The following is a 17,621-nucleotide window of genomic DNA, read 5'->3' on the forward strand; positions in this document are numbered from 1 at the left end:
GACCGTTGTAGCTGTGGTAATCAACCATCAACCTGTTAACCATGCTAATCAATGACGAGAATTCAACTATCCAAACGAGAGAAACAGGAAGTACTGGGAGAACAGACGGGGATCAAAATGAACTTTTTACGTTTTACATTTAAGTCATTTAGTAGATGCTCTTATCCAGAGTGACTTACAGTTAGTGCATTCATCTTAAGATAGCTAGCTGGGACAACCACGTATTACAGTCGTAGTAAGTTCCTTTTTAACTCAATAAAGAAGTTATTAGCAAAGTCAGTGCTTGGAGGAAAAGAGAAGTACAATTTAAGTTGTATGGAGGGGGAAAAAGACTGGGATGTCTTATTTAAGATACTCTTTGAAGAGGTACACACGTTTTCAGAAGATGGGCAGGGACTCTGCTGTCCTAGCTTCATGAGGAAGCTCGTTCCACCATTGGGGTGCCAGGACAGAGGAGTGCTTTGACTGGGCTGAGTGGGAGCTGCCCTCCCGTAAGGGTGGGAGGACCAAGAGACCAGAACAGAGTACTCAGGTTTTTTTATTTAACTTTTATTTAACTAGGCAAGTCAGTTAAGAACAAATTCTTATTTACAATGACGGCCTACCCCGGCCAAACCCTAACCCGGACAACGCTGAGCAAATTGTGCGCCACCCTATGGGACTCCCAATCACGGCCGGTTGTGATACAGCCTGGAATCAAACCAGGTTCTGTAGTGACGCCTCTAGCACTGAGATGCAGTGCCTTAGGCTGCTGCCCCACTCGGGAGGTTGGGGTGTAGGATTTGAGCATAGCCTGAAGGCAGGGAGGGGCAGTTCCCCTTGCTGCTCCGTAGGTAAACACCATGGTCTTATAGTGGATAGATGGACTTATAGTGGATAGATGGTCTTGTAGTGGATAGATGGTCTTGTAGTGGATAGATGGTCTTGTAGTGGATAGATGGTCTTGTAGTGGATGGATGGTCTTGTAGTGGATAGATGGTCTTGTAGTGGATAGATGGTCTTGTAGTGGATAGATGGTCTTGTAGTGGATAGATGGTCTTGTAGTGGATAGATGGTCTTGTAGTGGATAGATGGTCTTGTAGTGGATGGATGGTCTTGTAGTGGATGGATGGTCTTGTAGTGGATGGATGGTCTTGTAGTGGATAGATGGTCTTGTAGTGGATAGATGGTCTTGTAGTGGATAGATGGTCTTGTAGTGGATAGATGGTCTTGTAGTGGATAGATGGTCTTATAGTGGATGGATGGTCTTGTAGTGGATAGATGGTCTTATAGTGGATGGATGGTCTTGTAGTGGATAGATGGTCTAATAGTGGATGGATGGTCTTATAGTGGATAGCCTTGCAGTGGATGGGAGCACTAGTGGTGCTGACAACTTTAAAGGCCCAGTTCAATAAAAATCTAGACCTTCCTGTGTTTATATATATATTTCCACACTATGATATTGGAATAAATCTGTGCAATTGTAAAATTTATGATAATGCCCTTGTAGTGTAAGAGCTGTTTAAAAAGGCCACCTGAAATTAAAGCCTGTTTTGGTGGGATGGAGTTTTGGCCTGCCTGGTGACATCACCAGGTCATAAATTGGTAGTAGACCAATAAGAAAGAGAGTTCCAAACCTCTCAGCCAATAACAGCTCATTTTCAGTTCCCCCTCCCCTACTCAGACCACTCCCAGACAGTCCTAGCTACATTCTTGTTTGAGAATTTGCTATTTTTTTAAGAAGCTCATTTTGGTTTCTTTTTGACCATTTCAATTGAAAACAATCACAGTAAGGCACTTCATTGATACCCAGAAATGATTTGACATTTAAATAAAATGTCTGCATTGGACCTTTAAGAAGTTAGGAGCACCAGACAGTCATAGGGGAACCAGAAAAAGAGATGATCAATCCTACCTTTCAAGCACATCACCTGGAGTATCTATCCAGGAGTCCATATTTCCATCTGAAACCATACTGGGCAAGTTAGCCAGCTGTTAGCCAGATGTTAGCCAGATGTTAGCCAGATGTTAGCCAGCTAGGTAGCATGACTAGACAAGGTTGATACATGAATGGTCAAGGTTGCTTGTTATCAAACAAATAGTTAGGGCCTGCGGCATGGTTTATGAAATTACTCACATTAGTCATTCTAGAACTAGAATGTATGTGAATAATTTACAGATATTTTAATAATGCACAGAAAAAAAAATTCAACACTGTAAAAAATATATATTTGAGGGTTCATATATACTGTCATAAATTATAATTCAAATAAATTATAGCATTACTATTGATTACCCAGCTCATTCCCTGATAACACAGACACTGCATTTACTCAATATTAGGAAGGAAGGTAGTTTATCCAACTTAAAATGCAGACGTGAGAGACGACTGAGTGAGCTTTATTCTACATTAGGTTACATAATGACATTATTAAATTACTATTCCAGGTGTGGGGTTAAGTCAGGGGGCTCAGATGCTACAGAAGCTAGTACTAATAATCAGAGGAGCGATATTCCTGCCTCCATGTTGCCTCCCAGGACTAAAGAGCGGATGTAGTCTATCAGTGAAGCTATCTGTAAACGTATGGATGTGAACCCCATTCTCCGTGCAGTAGAAGGACACTCGGCCCTCCACGTAGTCCAGAAACACCCCCACCTTCCTGGGCTTCTGCTCCAGGCCCACGGGGGTGACAGCGGGGGAGGTGTTAGCTACGTATTGACCCCCGCTCTTTAGGCTCAGTGTCCAGAAGCCATTGGCTGGGCTGACTGTAAACTTCCCTTTCCTGTTGATGGACTGTCTGGCCACGCCCAGGTTCCACTCTATCTTCTCTCCCACCTCCACCTCCCAGTAGTACCTGGAATGGAGTCAACATTAGTCCAATAGTACCTAGAATGGAGTCAACATTAGTCCAATAGTACCTAGAATGGAGTCAACATTAATCCAGTAGTACCTGGAATGGAGTCAACATTAGTCCAGTAGTACCTGGAATGGAGTCAGCATTAGTCCAGTAGTACCTGAAATGGAGTCAGCATTAGTCCAGTAGTACCTGGAATGGAGTCAACATTAGTCCAGTAGTACCTGGAATGGAGTCAGCATTAGTCCAGTAGTACCTGGAATGGAGTCAGCATTAGTCCAGTAGTACCTGGAATGGAGTCAGCATTAGTCCAGTAGTACCTGGAATGGAGTCAACATTAGTCCAGTAGTATCTGGAATGGAGTCAACATTAGTCCAGTAGTATCTGGAATGGAGTCAACATTAGTCCAGTAGTACCTGGAATGGAGTCAACATTAGTCCAGTAGTACCTGGAATGAAGTCAACATTAGTCCAGTAGTATCTGGAATGGAGTCAACATTAGTCCAGTAGTATCAGGAATGGAGTCAACATTAGTCCAGTAGTATCAGGAATGGAGTCAACATTAGTCCAGTAGTACCTGGAATGGAGTCAGCATTAGTCCAGTAGTACCTGGAATGGAGTCAACATTAGTCCAGTAGTACCTGGAATGGAGTCAACATTAGTCCAGTAGTACCTGGAATGGAGTCAGCATTAGTCCAGTAGTACCAGGAATGGAGTCAGCATTAGTCCAGGTTGAATGGAATGGAGTCCATGTTTTCGTCATTACAACTGATGAACTTTGTATTCAAGTCCAGTCCAAGTTTTCAAGATTATAACTGATGAACTTTGTATTCAAGTCCAGTCCTAGTTGTCATCAATACAACTGATTAACTTTGTATTCAAGTCCAGTCCATGTTTTCATCATTATAACTGATGAACAGTATTGAAGTCCAGTCCATGTTTTACTACAGCACTAGTTAAGGTAAAGAGCCAGGAGTGAATCCTAACTTCTACTTAAGTATGTATCACCGCAATAGTTTCAGTAAAGTTAAACAAACAAACTATATCAGACGGCCTGACATCCGTTCTTAGAACCATAGATATATGATCATAGATCTTCATGATAATATAGATATAGAATGCTATTATATAGGCAAACAGTATAAAGAGGGACATTACAGTACCTGCCGCTGCTGAAGGATTCTCTTCCCAGGACGTTGGCCACGCGGTCAAACCTCTTGGGGTTGTCTGGGACCTCCTGGTGTTTGTCTGTGTGTCGCACCTGTTTCCGGTCGTCTGAGACCGAGAGGAAGGCGTGGGCCGTCTTGGGACTCAGGGAGATGTCTACTAGGGTAGAGGAAGGAGAGAGAAACATATAAGTGCCATTGCAACAGAAAACTCACCTTGGTTAAACAAGTACTTTATTAAAGGCCCAATGCTGCCTTTCTTATATCAATATCAAATTATATATTAAGTACCTTACTCTAATAGATTTCCATTAAAATGGGCAAAAATATGAAAAGTATTTCTCAAGCAAGATTTTTGCTAGGACTGTCTGGGAGTGGTCTGAGGGTGGAGTGGAAAACTGAAGACTAGCTGTTATTGGCAGAGTGGTTTGGAACTCTCTTTGTTATTAGTCTATTAACCAATTTACCACATTGTGATGTCATCATGGAAAGCCTAAACTCCCGCCCACGCAAACCTGCTGATTAGAAGGTCCTGTGTAGATTGTATTTTCAACCACCAACTATAAGGAAATAACACTTTCCCACACTTTTACAGTGTTAGTTTCATCAGCTGTTGTACAATATGATATAAAACACATACAAACTGCATTTTGACTGCATGGGCCTTTAAGAACAACAAAAAAAGAGATATTATGGCGTATCTAACTCTTCGGCAGGTGGAGACATACCTGTGTATTTCTGTATTTTCTTCAGCTCTGCAAAAGATAACAGTTCCAGTAAGAATCCTTCCCAGACAAACAGATCTGACATTTCACTCACCCTAAAGATATGCAGTAGAATAATACTGTAACCATTTATCAGATGCTGACAGATGTCTAATCAACACAAAACATGTAGGCTACAAATGTTTTGAGGGTGGATGTAGAACTGTAAGAGGTGGATCCAGTACGATATGAAAGATAGTATCCGTAGTATAATACTCACCAGCTTTAGAGAGTCTACGGAGCTCTCCCTTAACCATGTCCATCAGGTCTGACACTGCTCTCCTGGTCACGCCCATACAGGGGTCTGTCTCCACGGAAACCTTGGACCAGTCCCTCCTCTCAGAGTAGCCCGTGGTGGAAGTGGTGCTCTGCAACGTTCATAGAGGACAAACAAACAAACAATGTTATATTTTAAGATTATTATAGATGGTTGGGGGACTAATTTCAGGGTTCAAGCCTTTTCTTCTGTGGTCATGATAGAAACTGTTAAGAAACTGTGTTTTACAAACTGTTTTTGGAAATTGAGACATGATGAAGCAAAGGTACACATGTAGACCCACTGTGTCCTAATCTACATTATAAACCGGGTAGTTTGGGTCCTGGATTCTGATTGGCTGAAAGCCGAGGTATATCAGACATTATAAACTGGGTGGTTCGAGCCCTGAATGCTGATTGGCTGAATGCCGTGGTATACCACGGGTATGAAAAAACATTTATTTTTACTGTTCTAATTACGTTGGTAACCAGTTTTAAGGTGTGTATCCAGGCTGTACTCTGCTTTGCGACGTGCATAGGAACAGCCCTTGGTTCTGGTATATTGGGTATATGCCACACCTCCTCGGGCCTTATTGCTTAAGTATATGCTTATCGCTCTGGGGTGAAGTTTCCCCTAGGCACAGATCTAGGATCAGCTTCCTTTCCCTCAATCTAAACCTTAACCATTAGTGGAGAAAATGCTAAACTGACCCAAGACGAGCGTCTAGGGGCGACTTCACCCTACTCCATGCTTACCACTGCAACACTCTTCTGACCACCACCACCACAGAGCTCATCATGGCTCTGCTGAGAATGACAAGGCCCCAGGTCAGTGTCTCCATTCCTCAGCTGTTGAATCTCCTGTTCCAGCTCCTTCACCAGCTTCTCAACAATCCTCTAAAGAAACACATAAACATTGTTACATTTGGTATATTGATAATCACAGTGTATTCTGTCATAACCCCTATGACCCCCATAACCCCTATGACCCCTATGATGTAACTGGAATGATGAGATAGATGTTTTTGTTTTATTATTTCAATGCCATACTGTGTTTGATCTTGTCTAGCCATCTTGTGTCAGGAGGACCACAATGGAAATAAGTCCAGACTTTATTGTGTGTTATCCTCAATGATTTTATTCATGTGCATGTATGGCTTTTAAGTTTTATGTGTGCTTGTTTTTTGAAATGGTCAAATTAATAAACGAAACTAAACTAAGGTGGTGGATGAGATGAGTTTTCCCCTTACCATGTAAAGCGCTTTGTGTACCTCATTTACGAGAAAGGTGCTAAATAAATCCAATCCGTTATTATTTTTATTCCAAGTTTATAAGTTCATAAATAAATCAGAGTATTACTGTACATTACAGACCTCCTCCTCCCCCTGTCTCTCCTCAATGGCTGTCACCACGGCCTTGTGGCTCTTCTCCATGGAACTGACGAGGCCAGAGAACACCTTCTGGCTCTCACGCACCTCCCTCACACACGAGTTCTGATTGGAAAAGAGACTGTCAATATCCCAGACACGAGTTCTAATTGGACAAGAGACTGTCGATATCTCAGACATAAGTTCTGATTGGATAAAAAACATGTCTGTATCTCACATCACTTTAAGATGATAAGGTGTGATTGGACAAAACATGTATGTGGTAAGGGTGGTGGATTTGTCTAACTCATCTAGATCTACACAAGGGCATAGAGTGTAGGACCTCTCTTACCCTGTACCTGGAGAGCTACCATCTTGTAGGACCTCTCTAACCCTGTACCTGGAGATCTACCATCCTGTAGGACCTCTCTAACCCTGTACCTGGAGATCTACCACCCTGTAGGCCTCTCTAACCCTGTACCTGGACAGCTACCATCCTGTAGGACCTCTCTAACCCTGTACCTGGAGATCTACCACCCTGTAGGACCTCTCTAACCTTGTACCTGGAGATCTACCACCCTGTAGGACCTCTCTAACCCTGTACCTGGAGATCTACCACCCTGTAGGACCTCTCTAACCCTGTACCTGTAGAGCTACCACCCTGTAGGACCTCTCTAACCCTGTACCTGGAGATCTACCACCCTGTAGGACCTCTCTAACCCTGTACCTGGAGATCTACCACCCTGTAGGACCTCTCCAACCCTGTACCTGGAGATCTACCACCCTGTAGGACCTCTCCAACCCTGTACCTGGAGAGATACCACCCTGTAGGACCTCTCTAACCCTGTACCTGGAGATCTACCATCCTGTAGGACCTCTCTAACCCTGTACCTGGAGATCTACCACCCTGTAGGACCTCTCTAACCCTGTACCTGTAGAGCTACCATCCTAGGTTTTCACTACAACCCTAATCTAGCGCCCCTGTTTCTAATAATTAGCTGGTTGATAAACTGAACAAGGTTAGTCATAACTGGAGTTGGATCGAAAACCTACAGGAAGGTAGCTCTCCAGGAACAGGCTTGGAGAGCCCTGGTGTAGGGGCTAGGGGCCAATTTGGGATCGGGACTCACTTTGAGGAGCTGCAGAGAGTGTCTGAGTCTATCAACTTTCTTCAGTCTCTCCTGGATCATCTGGTCAATGTCTACAACCTGTGGCTGCAGAAAAAGATTACACCAAGGTATCATGACATCAAGAGGATTACACCAAGGTATCATGACACCAAGAGGATTACACCAAGGTATCATGACATCTAGAGGATTACACCAAGGTATCATGACATCGAGGTATCTTTTACAGGTACACCGTAGCGTCTTGAACCTCTTAATGTCACAAGATGTTGTACTAAGGTCACTAGAATACCGTGTCGTGGCTCTCCTCAGGGCTCTCAGGCCGTGTCTTCCTGTAGTTGTCACAGACGTCAGCCAGGATGCGGTTGACACTAAGGTCTGGCCTGGAATGGAACAACCTCTTGCAGAGGGGACAGTAGTCTGAACGGTGCCGGGTCCAGTACCTGTAATGAGCCCAGTCCATGTTTTCATTATGCTGATAACTAATACACTCAGCACTCCATTCCATGTTTTCATTATGCTGATAACTAATATACTCAGCACTCCAGTCCATGTTTTCATTATGCTGATAACTAATACACTCAGCACTCCATTCCATGTTCGCCTCATGCACTATTTGAGCTACAGAGCTAGTGAACAACAACGTACGGATCCTCTGCAATGCTTTCAATAAAGTTCAACAAATGATATCAGACACCTCCGACCTCCATTTCTTCTAATCGTAAGATAAAGAGGGGACGTACCCACACAGGCAGGCCTGACAGAAACTGTGGCCACACGGAGTAGTCACGGGACTGCTGAAGATGTCCTTACACAGCGGGCACAGGAAGTGCCTCTCGGAGACGAGGCTGATGGTAGAGATGGTAGATGCCATGCCCTGGAAGGACGCCATAGAAATCAATAAATTCATCCTTTCTATACCCTTCTTTTCTCGCTGTCCCTCTAATCCATCTCTCCACCATTTACAATTCCCCCTTTTCTAAAAAGGTCCAAGTTCAATATATTACGAGATTGAGCATTAAACACTTTGTAGTATCAGATACTTGTAGTGTACCGTCTCTCATTAACAGGGAAGCAACTTTCACTGGGGACGAGGGGGGGACATTTATCTCCCCCCATTACCATTGTAATTTGATACTAAACGAGGCAACGGTATGCTTTAGGACCATGCGGACGCCTCCAAACGGTCGTGGAGACTGTTTGAAAATAGATATTATGTCCCCACCAGTTTAATCATTGTCGTCCCCCCACTTCTAAAAACCAAAGTTGTGCCCCATTATATATCAATATATAGATGAAATGTAATGTCAAGTCTCTCTAAATACCTTCATGTTCTTGTCATGTAATACTTCCATTTGATAGGCCAGACAGAGTTCAAGGGTACAGTTTTTCTTTTACAAGTTATTTGTTTACAAGTTATTGTTTCCAATGGAAGAAGAGCATGCGTAAAAAGCCACAGTATTCACTCGCTTCAAGGTTAAACTTAATCAACTAGTCAAAGTGAAAAAGTTGGGTTACACTGCCTTCGTAAAGTATTCAGACCCCTTGACTTTTTCCACATTTTGTTAGATTACAGCCTTATTCTAAAATTGATTAAATAATGAAAAGCAAAGCAAAACAGGTTTAGACATTTTTTGCAAATTTATGAAAAATAAAAAAACTTGGTAGCCAGTAGTAATATTGGTATTCAGACCCCAGCGATTACAGCCTTGAGTCTTCTTGGGTATGACGCTACAAACTTTGCACACCTGTATTTGGGGAGTTTATCCCATTCTTCTCTGCAGATCCTCAAGCTCACGAATCCACTCCTGCGTTGTCTTGGCTGTGTGCTTAGGGTGGTTGTCCTGTTGGAAGGTGAACCGTCTCCCCAGTCTGAGGCCCTGAGCACTCTGGAGCAGGTTTTCATCATTTTTCTCTCTGTACTTTGCTCCGTTCATCTTTCCCTCGATCCTGACTAGTCTCCCAGTCCCTGCCGATGAAAAACATCCCCACAGCATGATACTGCCACCACCATGCTTCACCGTAGGGATGGTGCCAGGTTTCCTCCAGACGTGAAATTTGGCATTCAGGCCAAAGAGTTCAATCTTGGTTTCATCAGACCAGAGAATCTTGTTTCTCATGGTCTGAGAGTCTTTAGGTGCCTTTTGGCAAACTCCAAGCGGGCTGTCATGCGTCTTTTACTGAGGAGTGGTTTCCATCTGGCCAGAAAGGCCTGATTTGTGGAGTGTTGCAGAGATGGTTGTCCTTCTGGAAGGTTCACCCATCTTCACAGAGGAACTCTGGAGGTCTGTCAGAGTGACCATCGGGTTCTTGATCACCTCCCTGACCAAGGCCCTTCTACCCCGATTGCTCAGTTTGGCCGAGCGGCCAGCTCTAGGAAGAGTCTTGGTGGTTCCAAACTTCTTCCATTTAAGAATGATGGAGGCCACTGTGTTCTTGGGGACCTGCAGAAATGTTTTGGTACCCTTCACCAGATCTGTGCCTCAACACAATCCTGTCTCTGAGCTCTACGGACAATTCCTTTGACCTCATGGCTTGATTTTTGCTCTGACATACACTGTCAACTGTGGGACCTTATATAGACAGGTGTGTACCTTACCAAATCATGTCCAATCAATTGAATTTACCACAGGTGGACTCCAATCAAGTTGTAGAAACATCTCAAGGATGATCAATGGAAACAGGATGCACCTGAGCTCAATTTTAAGTCTCATAGCAAAGGGTATTTCTGTTTATAGGATTTTTTAAATTTGCCCGCCCCCCCCCCAAAAAAAAGTTTTTTGCTTTGTCATTATGGGGCATTGTGTGTAAATTGCTGAGGATTTTTATTTATTTCATCCATTTTAGAATAAGGCTGTAACTTAACAAAATGTGGAAAAAGTCAAGGGGTCTGAATACTTTCCGAAGGCAGTGTTCGTGACCGTTTTCTCTCAGCAGGGAATATAATACAATTGTACTTTCCAAGGTGAAATAACAAAGACTGATTCATTGAATTCATCTTTCCCCATTTGCTGATAAATAACAAACTGAAGGAGGACACAGGTTTATAAAACTCATCTGAAACCCAGGGACAGCGGAGGGCCACTGAAGTGAAGATGTTAACGCTGACTAGAGGGAACATATTTTGTCTTAAATATAGTGTGCGTCCTAAATGGCACCCTATTCCCTATGGGGCCCTGGGTCAAAGGTAGTGCACTATAAAAGGGAATAGGGTGCTTTTTTTGCAGTATTGGTTGGAGGATGCCATCGATACTTGGCGCAGCCAACAGACTCCCAACACAGTGACGTCCTTGACATCACTGCAGCGAGCAGAGTCACGTTCCAGCTCATCCGATCTGATTGGACGAAAGACAGGATGTGGAGATTGTTATTATCAACTCCACGGTCAAACATGTTTCTTTGTCAAGCAGCGGAATGCTCACGTTTGGATATTTCACTACTGGAACTCTTTCAGGGTCACAGATTCACCTGAACTCACCTAATGTTTCTGCGTGTGTCTCAGAGCCAAGTCAGTTATGTGATCATCTGTGTCATTCAATGAAAAGTGTGTCAGTCTATGTCTGTCTGTCTGTCTGTCTGTCTGTGTGTTTGAGAGACAAGAGAGCGTAAAATTCCTTGGTATGCAGTAGAACAGGTAACACCAAATATTCTGTTACATAATCAAGGAACCAACACAACACTCAATACCTGCATGAGCTCTTCAAGATATTATTCTCCCTAGAATCATAACCGTTTGTTTTACCTCAAAGCGGTATTGTATTTTCTCTCTTTTACCTGTTGAAAACAAACAGCGTAGTACCTATAAAGTTGTGACTTCCTCAACTGAGAAGAGTGACGTCCTGACCTGTTCAGTCGTAAACATGTAAAAAAAAAAAATGGACGTTTCACATACTGTTCTGAACAGAGAGCCGACATCCTGACAAGGAGGATAGATTAGAATAAGCTTTAGTGTTCCCAGGCTGTGTTCAATATTTACAACCTATGTTCAGAATGTTGTTGAGTTAAGAAAAGCCACTATTAACAAGTTAAACCTACCTGTCCCACTTGTTGCTGGCCAGGTGCTCAGAGCTTCTGCCGCTAGTCAGTCTGTCTCTCTTCCTGTATTCAGAGGCCAGGTGCTCAGAGCTTCGGTAGCTAGTCAGTCTGTCTCTCTTCCTGTATTCAGAGGCCAGGTGCTCAGAGCTTCGGTAGCTAGTCAGTCTGTCTCTCTTCCTGTATTCAGAGGCCAGGTGCTCAGAGCTTCGGTAGCTAGTCAGTCTGTCTCTCTTCCTGTATTCAGAGGCCAGGTGCTCAGAGCTTCGGTAGCTAGTCAGTCTGTCTCTCTTCCTGTATTCAGAGGCCAGGAGACAGGTGTGAGTTCCTAGAAAGGTGCTGTGGGTGGGGTTTAATCCAGGTGTGTTCAGCTGTTGTCAGTCAATCAGGCGTTTGCTTTGGGAGGAGGCTGTAACCTTACACATTGGCTACGTCCCAATTATCTCTCCTTCTTCCTGAAGTGTGCACTTCACTACTCCCCACAAATGTAAAAGCATTTGATTGGTGGAGCCATGGACTATAGGCTAGAGGAAGTTTCCATATTTCCTATATTAATTTCAAATATGTAAAGTGAAGTAAACAAATGCACACTTGGGGAGAAGGGGCAGTCTTAGGTAAGGCCCCACCCTGTTAGAGCTGTCAAACAGCAGCACCAGGCCCTGCAGTAGCTCTGGTCCAGGATGTTAGAGCTGTCAAACAGCAGCACCAGGCCCTGCAGTAGCTCTGGTCCAGGGTGTTAGAGCTGTCAAACAGCAGCACCAGGCCCTGCAGTAGCTCTGGTCCAGGGTGTTAGAGCTGTCAAACAGCAGCACCAGGCCCTGCAGTAGCTCTGGTCCAGGGTGTTAGAGCTGTCAAACAGCAGCACCAGGCCCAGCAGTAGCTCTGGTCCAGGGTGTTAGAGCTGTCAAACAGCAGCACCAGTCCCTGCAGTAGCTCTGGTCCAGGGTGTTAGAGCTGTCAAACAGCAGCACCAGGCCCAGCAGTAGCTCTGGTCCAGGGTGTTAGAGCTGTCAAACAGCAGCACCAGGCCCTGCAGTAGCTCTGGTCCAGGGTGTTAGAGCTGTCAAACAGCAGCACCAGGCCCAGCAGTAGCTCTGGTCCAGGGTGTTAGAGCTGTCAAACAGCAGCACCAGGCCCTGCAGTAGCTCTGGTCCAGGGTGTTAGAGCTGTCAAACAGCAGCACCAGGCCCAGCAGTAGCTCTGGTCCAGGGTGTTAGAGTGGCTTGCTAACGCTGAGCCTCCCTGAAGGTTCACTAACACCCTGTAGTAGCTAGTCTCGTCCACTAGCCAGCGCTGTCTCTCTGTACTGTATCAGTTGAGACTGTGGATGAGGCTATGTGGTGGCTAGCCTCGTCCCCAGCCTCAACTGCCACAAACAGACACAGACGGACACAGAGACAGAGATAGATGAGAGAGATATTGTACAGTACAGTATCAGTAGGTTCTGCAGCCAGAGATCCAGTAGTCATCGTGGAAGGCTGGACACCAGAGCCCTGCTAGAGTGGATTAGTGCAGCAGTGTAGGAGTTTAGCTGTGTAGCCGTTAAAGAGTGCTGGAGGGACGGCTGGTGGAAAGGTTAAGTGAAATGTTTTTGAGATGGAAGTGTTGAAGCTGAAAGAGCAAGTGAACCTAGGGAGAAAGACTGGTCTCTCCTGATTGAACGGTCTGTGAGACTGTTTCAGTACAGTATGCAATGGAAGATCAGATATGTGCTTTAACACAATACAAATAACACAGGGAAACAAAACAGGGATTTGTTTTCAAAATCAGGGAATTTATTAGGCAAAATAGAGACACGTACAGCAGTAATTTAAAATTACAAATAACTATGTTCTTCATAAATGGATGTAGAATGTATATTTACATTTTACCTATTTAAATGTACACAGATGTATTGGGAATTCCAAAGACAGCAAAAACAACAGTACATTTAGAATGTGTTTAAATATTCCATCGTTAAAGGATCTCCCTTTATTCATGATTACGTATTTCAACAATGAATCTGGTGTAACGCCCTGGCCATAGAGAGGGGTTTTTGTTCTTTATTTTGGTTAGGCCAGGGTGTTACATTGGGTGGGCGTTCTATGTTCCTTTTTCTATGTTTTTGTATTTCTTTGTTTTGGGCCGAGTAGGGTTCCTGATCAGAGGCAGCTGTCTATCGTTGTCTCTGATTAGGAATCATACTTAGGCAGCCTGTTTTCCTTTGGGGTTTTGTGGGTAGTTGTTTCTGTTGTGTGGTTTGCACTGACAGAACTGTTGGCGTTCGTTTGTGTCTTATGTTCAAGTGTTTTGTATTATTAAAATTCAATATGAACACTCACCACGCTGCATCTTGGTCCCCTCTTTCAGATGATCGTTACATCTGGGTAAAATAACCTACTAGTAGCATCACCAGATCAGCAGCCAAAAATCAACAGCGTCTGTTATCTACAAAACATACATCTCTGAATATTTTCTCAATGACAAATAAGTTTCATTACTGAACTGATTGGCCTCAAACCTCTACAAATCTGACAGTGGTGTTAAACTGTGCAGGAACGGCATCAATATGACACAACCTGTTAAACTGTGCAATGCATCATCGATGTAGGCACCATCGTCTCAACGTCTATTCATTTGTGCAGCAGCGTTTGTGACGTAACCCCATGCCGCACTGGCAGCACCTCCTATGACACCCCCGACAACGGCACCTACAGCGGCTCCCACCGCCATACCCTCAAACCCCATGACCGCTCCACATAAAGCCCCTAGAGCTGCCCCTTTACCTACTGCAGCAGCATAGTCAACTGCTGTTAGAGTAAATCCCAGTACCTCTGAGATCTTCCTCTCAGCCTTCTCTCGGTTCTCTACTCTTATCCTTGTCTCAAACTGCAGCAGCTCCTCCTCAAGACCTTCACCTGTGTACCTGCTCTCCAGCTCCTTCCTCTTTGTCAGCATCTCTTTCTCTCTCCCTTTCATCATGAAACGCTCCTCTTTCTGGATTCTCTCCTCTGCTTCCTGGTATTGGTGATTGGAGTAGAATCTGCATCCGTTATCCCTCACCATGTCGTCCATCTTCTCCAGGAGCTGTCTGGAAACCTTCTCATCTCTCCGGGCCTTCCTCTCATTGAAGAGGTGATACCTTTGGCCACACTTCTCAATGAGCTCCCTGAAGTCTCTGTTAGTCTTGACTTTCTCCTCAAGAGCTGAATCCTCCTTCTCCTCTTCATGGCACACCACAACCATCATGTGGTTCAAGATGCTGTCCCCAAAATGCTTTGTGACGAGTTCCAGGATGCTTACGGCACTTGGTGAGATGTTGTTCAGGTCGAATGCAAAGAGAACGACGTAGGGACCAGGAGAGGACATACACACAGACATCTTGAACACCCGTTTCAGCTCTTTCTGGGATGCCTCATACTCAGAGAGGTTTGGAGTGTTGACCACAGCTAGTTTCCTCTCAAACGCCTCACTCCTGTGTCTCTGACTCTCTGTAATGTTGCAGAGCTCATCATTGAACACATCTGTCCGCAGAATGGAGTTTGCCAGAGAAAATTGACTTCGGCCACTTCTCCCAAAGAGAAGGACTCTAAACTCTGCATCGCCTGACACTGACAAACAAACACACACAAAACCAACAGTCAACAAAAGTACACAATTAGACCAGCATGCACCATTCTCTTGGCCATCACAAGTATTTATTTATATACAGATGAATACACAACTAAAATCTATAGAACTCACAATAAGGAGGCTCGTCCATGCTGCTCTTCCTCCTCCTTTTCGGTTTAGAACCTATGAAAACATGTTAAGTTATAGGCCTACTAAATATACTGTAAACCCATATCCCTTCCTGACATACCATACAATATACTTTACTGTCCATTTCCATGGAAAATTCATTTAGAGAAGTCAGCATACAAATACACGAACACAACACACTATAATACAGTATAATATAAAGTATATTATAAACTGGTTGGTTCGAGCCCTTAATGCTGATTGGCTGACAGCCGTGGTATATCAGGGCGTGTACCACGGGTATGACAAAACATTTATTTTTACTGCTCTAATTACGTTGGTAACCAGTTTATAATAGCAATAAGGCACCTCGGAGGTTTGTGGTATATGGCCAATATACCACTGCTAGGGCTGTGTCCAGGTACTCCGTGTTGTGTCGTGCAGAAGAACAGCCCTTAGCTGTAGTATATTACACCCTCTGGTCTTATTGCTTAAATATACTTTATTGTTATTTACATGGAAATTAATTTTGAGAAGTTAGCGTACACAAACACAACACACTATAATTGTCACGTCCTGACCAGTAAAAGGGGTTATTTGTTATTGTAGTTTGGTCAGGACGTGGCAGGGGTGTGTTTGTTTAGTGTGTTTCGGGGTTTTTGGTTTGTGTTCTATGTTTTCTATTTCTATGTGGGTTTTCTAGTTTGGCTATTTCTATGTTAGTTTTGGGAATGACCTCCAATTAGAAGCAGCTGGTTGTCGTTGCTTCTAATTGGAGGCCATATTTAAGTGGGTTTATGTTCTCTTGTGTTTGTGGGTGGTTGTTCCATGTATAGTCTTAGTACCTTACAGGACTGGTGTTCGGCGTGCTTTTGTTCAGTGTTCATTTCTTTAATAAATCAAGATGTTTCACATACCCGCTGCAGTTTGGTCCGATCATTACGACGTTTATGACTATAATACAGTATACTATAATACCTGTATACTACATACAGGCCTACTCAGCAATAACAATTGCAATATCCCACTGGGCACACACTGGTTGAATCAACGTTGTTTCCCACGTTATTTCAATTAAATGACATTGAACCAAGCTGGATTAGGCGTTGAATTGACGTCTGTGCACAATGGGATCCAACAATGTATAAAATAAGAAATGATACTCACTCTCATTGGATGCCATAATTGTGCAGCTTAACCTATTAAAACAACAGTGTGTATATGGTTAATGTGGAGGAAATTAGTAGCCTGATAATTGGTGTGGTCAGAACTTATATTTGCATTTCTCAAAAGGCTGGGTACAGGCCTATAAGCGCACGAAGTAACTGCTTTGTACAGTTACTGTACACCGAAACAATCACAAGTACTTCACAGAAGGAAAACATGACGTATAACAATATACTGTACATAGGATAATTATAATAAAGCGGACAGGAATATTCAACCAATATAAAGAACTGTTTTACCGCAGGAATCATGTACGTCCATTACTTACGGAATTTGCCGACTGGAGAATTCAATGTCTTAATTTCTGTCGACGATGTCGTTCGGTCGAGCGCTCCGAAACTTTATTTATTCACACATGCTAAAATAACAAACTATATCGTTTATCGTTGCATAATAATCCAGTTCACGATAGAATTTAAATTAGAAGATATAGGAATATACAAATCTGATCAAATCTGTTTGAACTGTAGGCTAGAATGTTTACTTTAGAATTTAGAGTCAAATCGAAAGTGATATCCATGGCTAGAGCAAAGCATCCGGTGCCCCGGATATGCATACTTTACTAATTTCAGACCATTCCATTGGTTCAATCAGGTGCGAAAATCTGATATCAAGTTTGGAGGGGACAATTACATTAAATTTTCTCAAGAGCAATTCCTGAGGGGGACACCAAAAGTAGTGCTGTAACACATAGCCTACATTGTAATATGGTAAATGTATATTGAGGAACCAAAGAAATAAGGTGTTTGCCGTACTCCTAACTACCGGTACCCAAAACTACACAACTAATCACAACAGCAATACCATTGCCTTTAACAAATCTTAGTTCAGTCACCAGTTTAAGTTGAGAGTGGGGGGTATCCATGGCATTTTACAATTATGTTCCTATTTTACAAGTCCAAAAAATTGAGAACCTTTCATAATGTTGCCAAACAAAGACTCAACAAACTTACCTGAGAATCCCTGTCTCTGCCAGTCTGTCCCTGCATATCTGTCCCCAACTCTGCTGTCTGTGTGCCATCTGTTGCCTGCTCTGCCTAATGACATCATTGTGAAACATTTCCATTAGAATTTCATTTCTTTCTTATGAACATTTTATCAACTAGTCTTTGAGATATTAGGCTACTAGG

At 43.4% G+C, this 17,621-nt stretch overlaps 2 protein-coding genes across 3 annotated transcripts; both read right to left on the reverse strand.

Moving 5' to 3' along the window:
* Positions 1–2,344: 2,344 nt before the first annotated feature.
* Positions 2,345–11,887, reverse strand: btr02 (bloodthirsty-related gene family, member 2). Of its 2 annotated transcripts, none has more exons than XM_045719702.2 (10): positions 11,548–11,887; positions 8,256–8,389; positions 7,805–7,955; positions 7,516–7,599; positions 6,392–6,511; positions 5,775–5,915; positions 4,984–5,131; positions 4,728–4,754; positions 3,997–4,156; positions 2,345–2,834 (listed from the first exon to the last, which is right to left on the reverse strand). In XM_045719702.2, exons 2-10 carry the CDS (start codon positions 8,384–8,386, stop codon positions 2,450–2,452), a joined length of 1,347 nt encoding a protein of 448 aa, XP_045575658.1. In that variant the 5' UTR covers positions 8,387–8,389; positions 11,548–11,887; the 3' UTR covers positions 2,345–2,449. The 2 variants fall into 2 exon arrangements, with proteins under 2 accessions (XP_045575658.1, XP_045575657.1); XM_045719701.2 differs by having other exon boundaries at positions 3,997–4,159; positions 11,548–11,885.
* Positions 11,888–13,297: 1,410 nt separating this feature from the next.
* On the reverse strand, positions 13,298–17,027 carry LOC106601838 (GTPase IMAP family member 9). The gene is made up of 4 exons (XM_014194239.3): positions 16,760–17,027; positions 16,432–16,463; positions 15,268–15,318; positions 13,298–15,134 (listed from the first exon to the last, which is right to left on the reverse strand). Exons 2-4 carry the CDS (start codon positions 16,445–16,447, stop codon positions 14,146–14,148), a joined length of 1,056 nt encoding a protein of 351 aa, XP_014049714.1. The 5' UTR covers positions 16,448–16,463; positions 16,760–17,027; the 3' UTR covers positions 13,298–14,145.
* Between the last annotated feature and the right edge of the window lie 594 nt (positions 17,028–17,621).

The sequence above is a fragment of the Salmo salar genome, chromosome 06 (genome assembly GCF_965601325.2).
Source record: "Salmo salar chromosome 06, fSalSal1, whole genome shotgun sequence".
NCBI classification, from domain to species: Eukaryota; Metazoa; Chordata; class Actinopteri; order Salmoniformes; family Salmonidae; genus Salmo; species Salmo salar.

Bases quoted from the DNA above. Each gene is read 5' to 3' on its own strand.
- btr02 (XM_045719701.2), bottom strand. From the start codon at position 8,386: ATGGCATCTACCATCTCTACCATCAGCCTCGTCTCCGAGAGGCACTTC. The intron at 7,600-7,804 runs GTATTCTAGTGA...CTTTTTCTGCAG, and splicing joins CTGAGGAGAGCCACGACACG to CCACAGGTTGTAGACATTGA. The intron at 4,755-4,983 runs GTGAGTATTATA...TATCTTTTGCAG, and splicing joins CCGTAGACTCTCTAAAGCTG to AGCTGAAGAAAATACAGAAA.
- LOC106601838 (XM_014194239.3), bottom strand. The intron at 15,135-15,267 runs GTGAGTTCTATA...TTTGTTTGTCAG, and splicing joins CATGGACGAGCCTCCTTATT to TGTCAGGCGATGCAGAGTTT.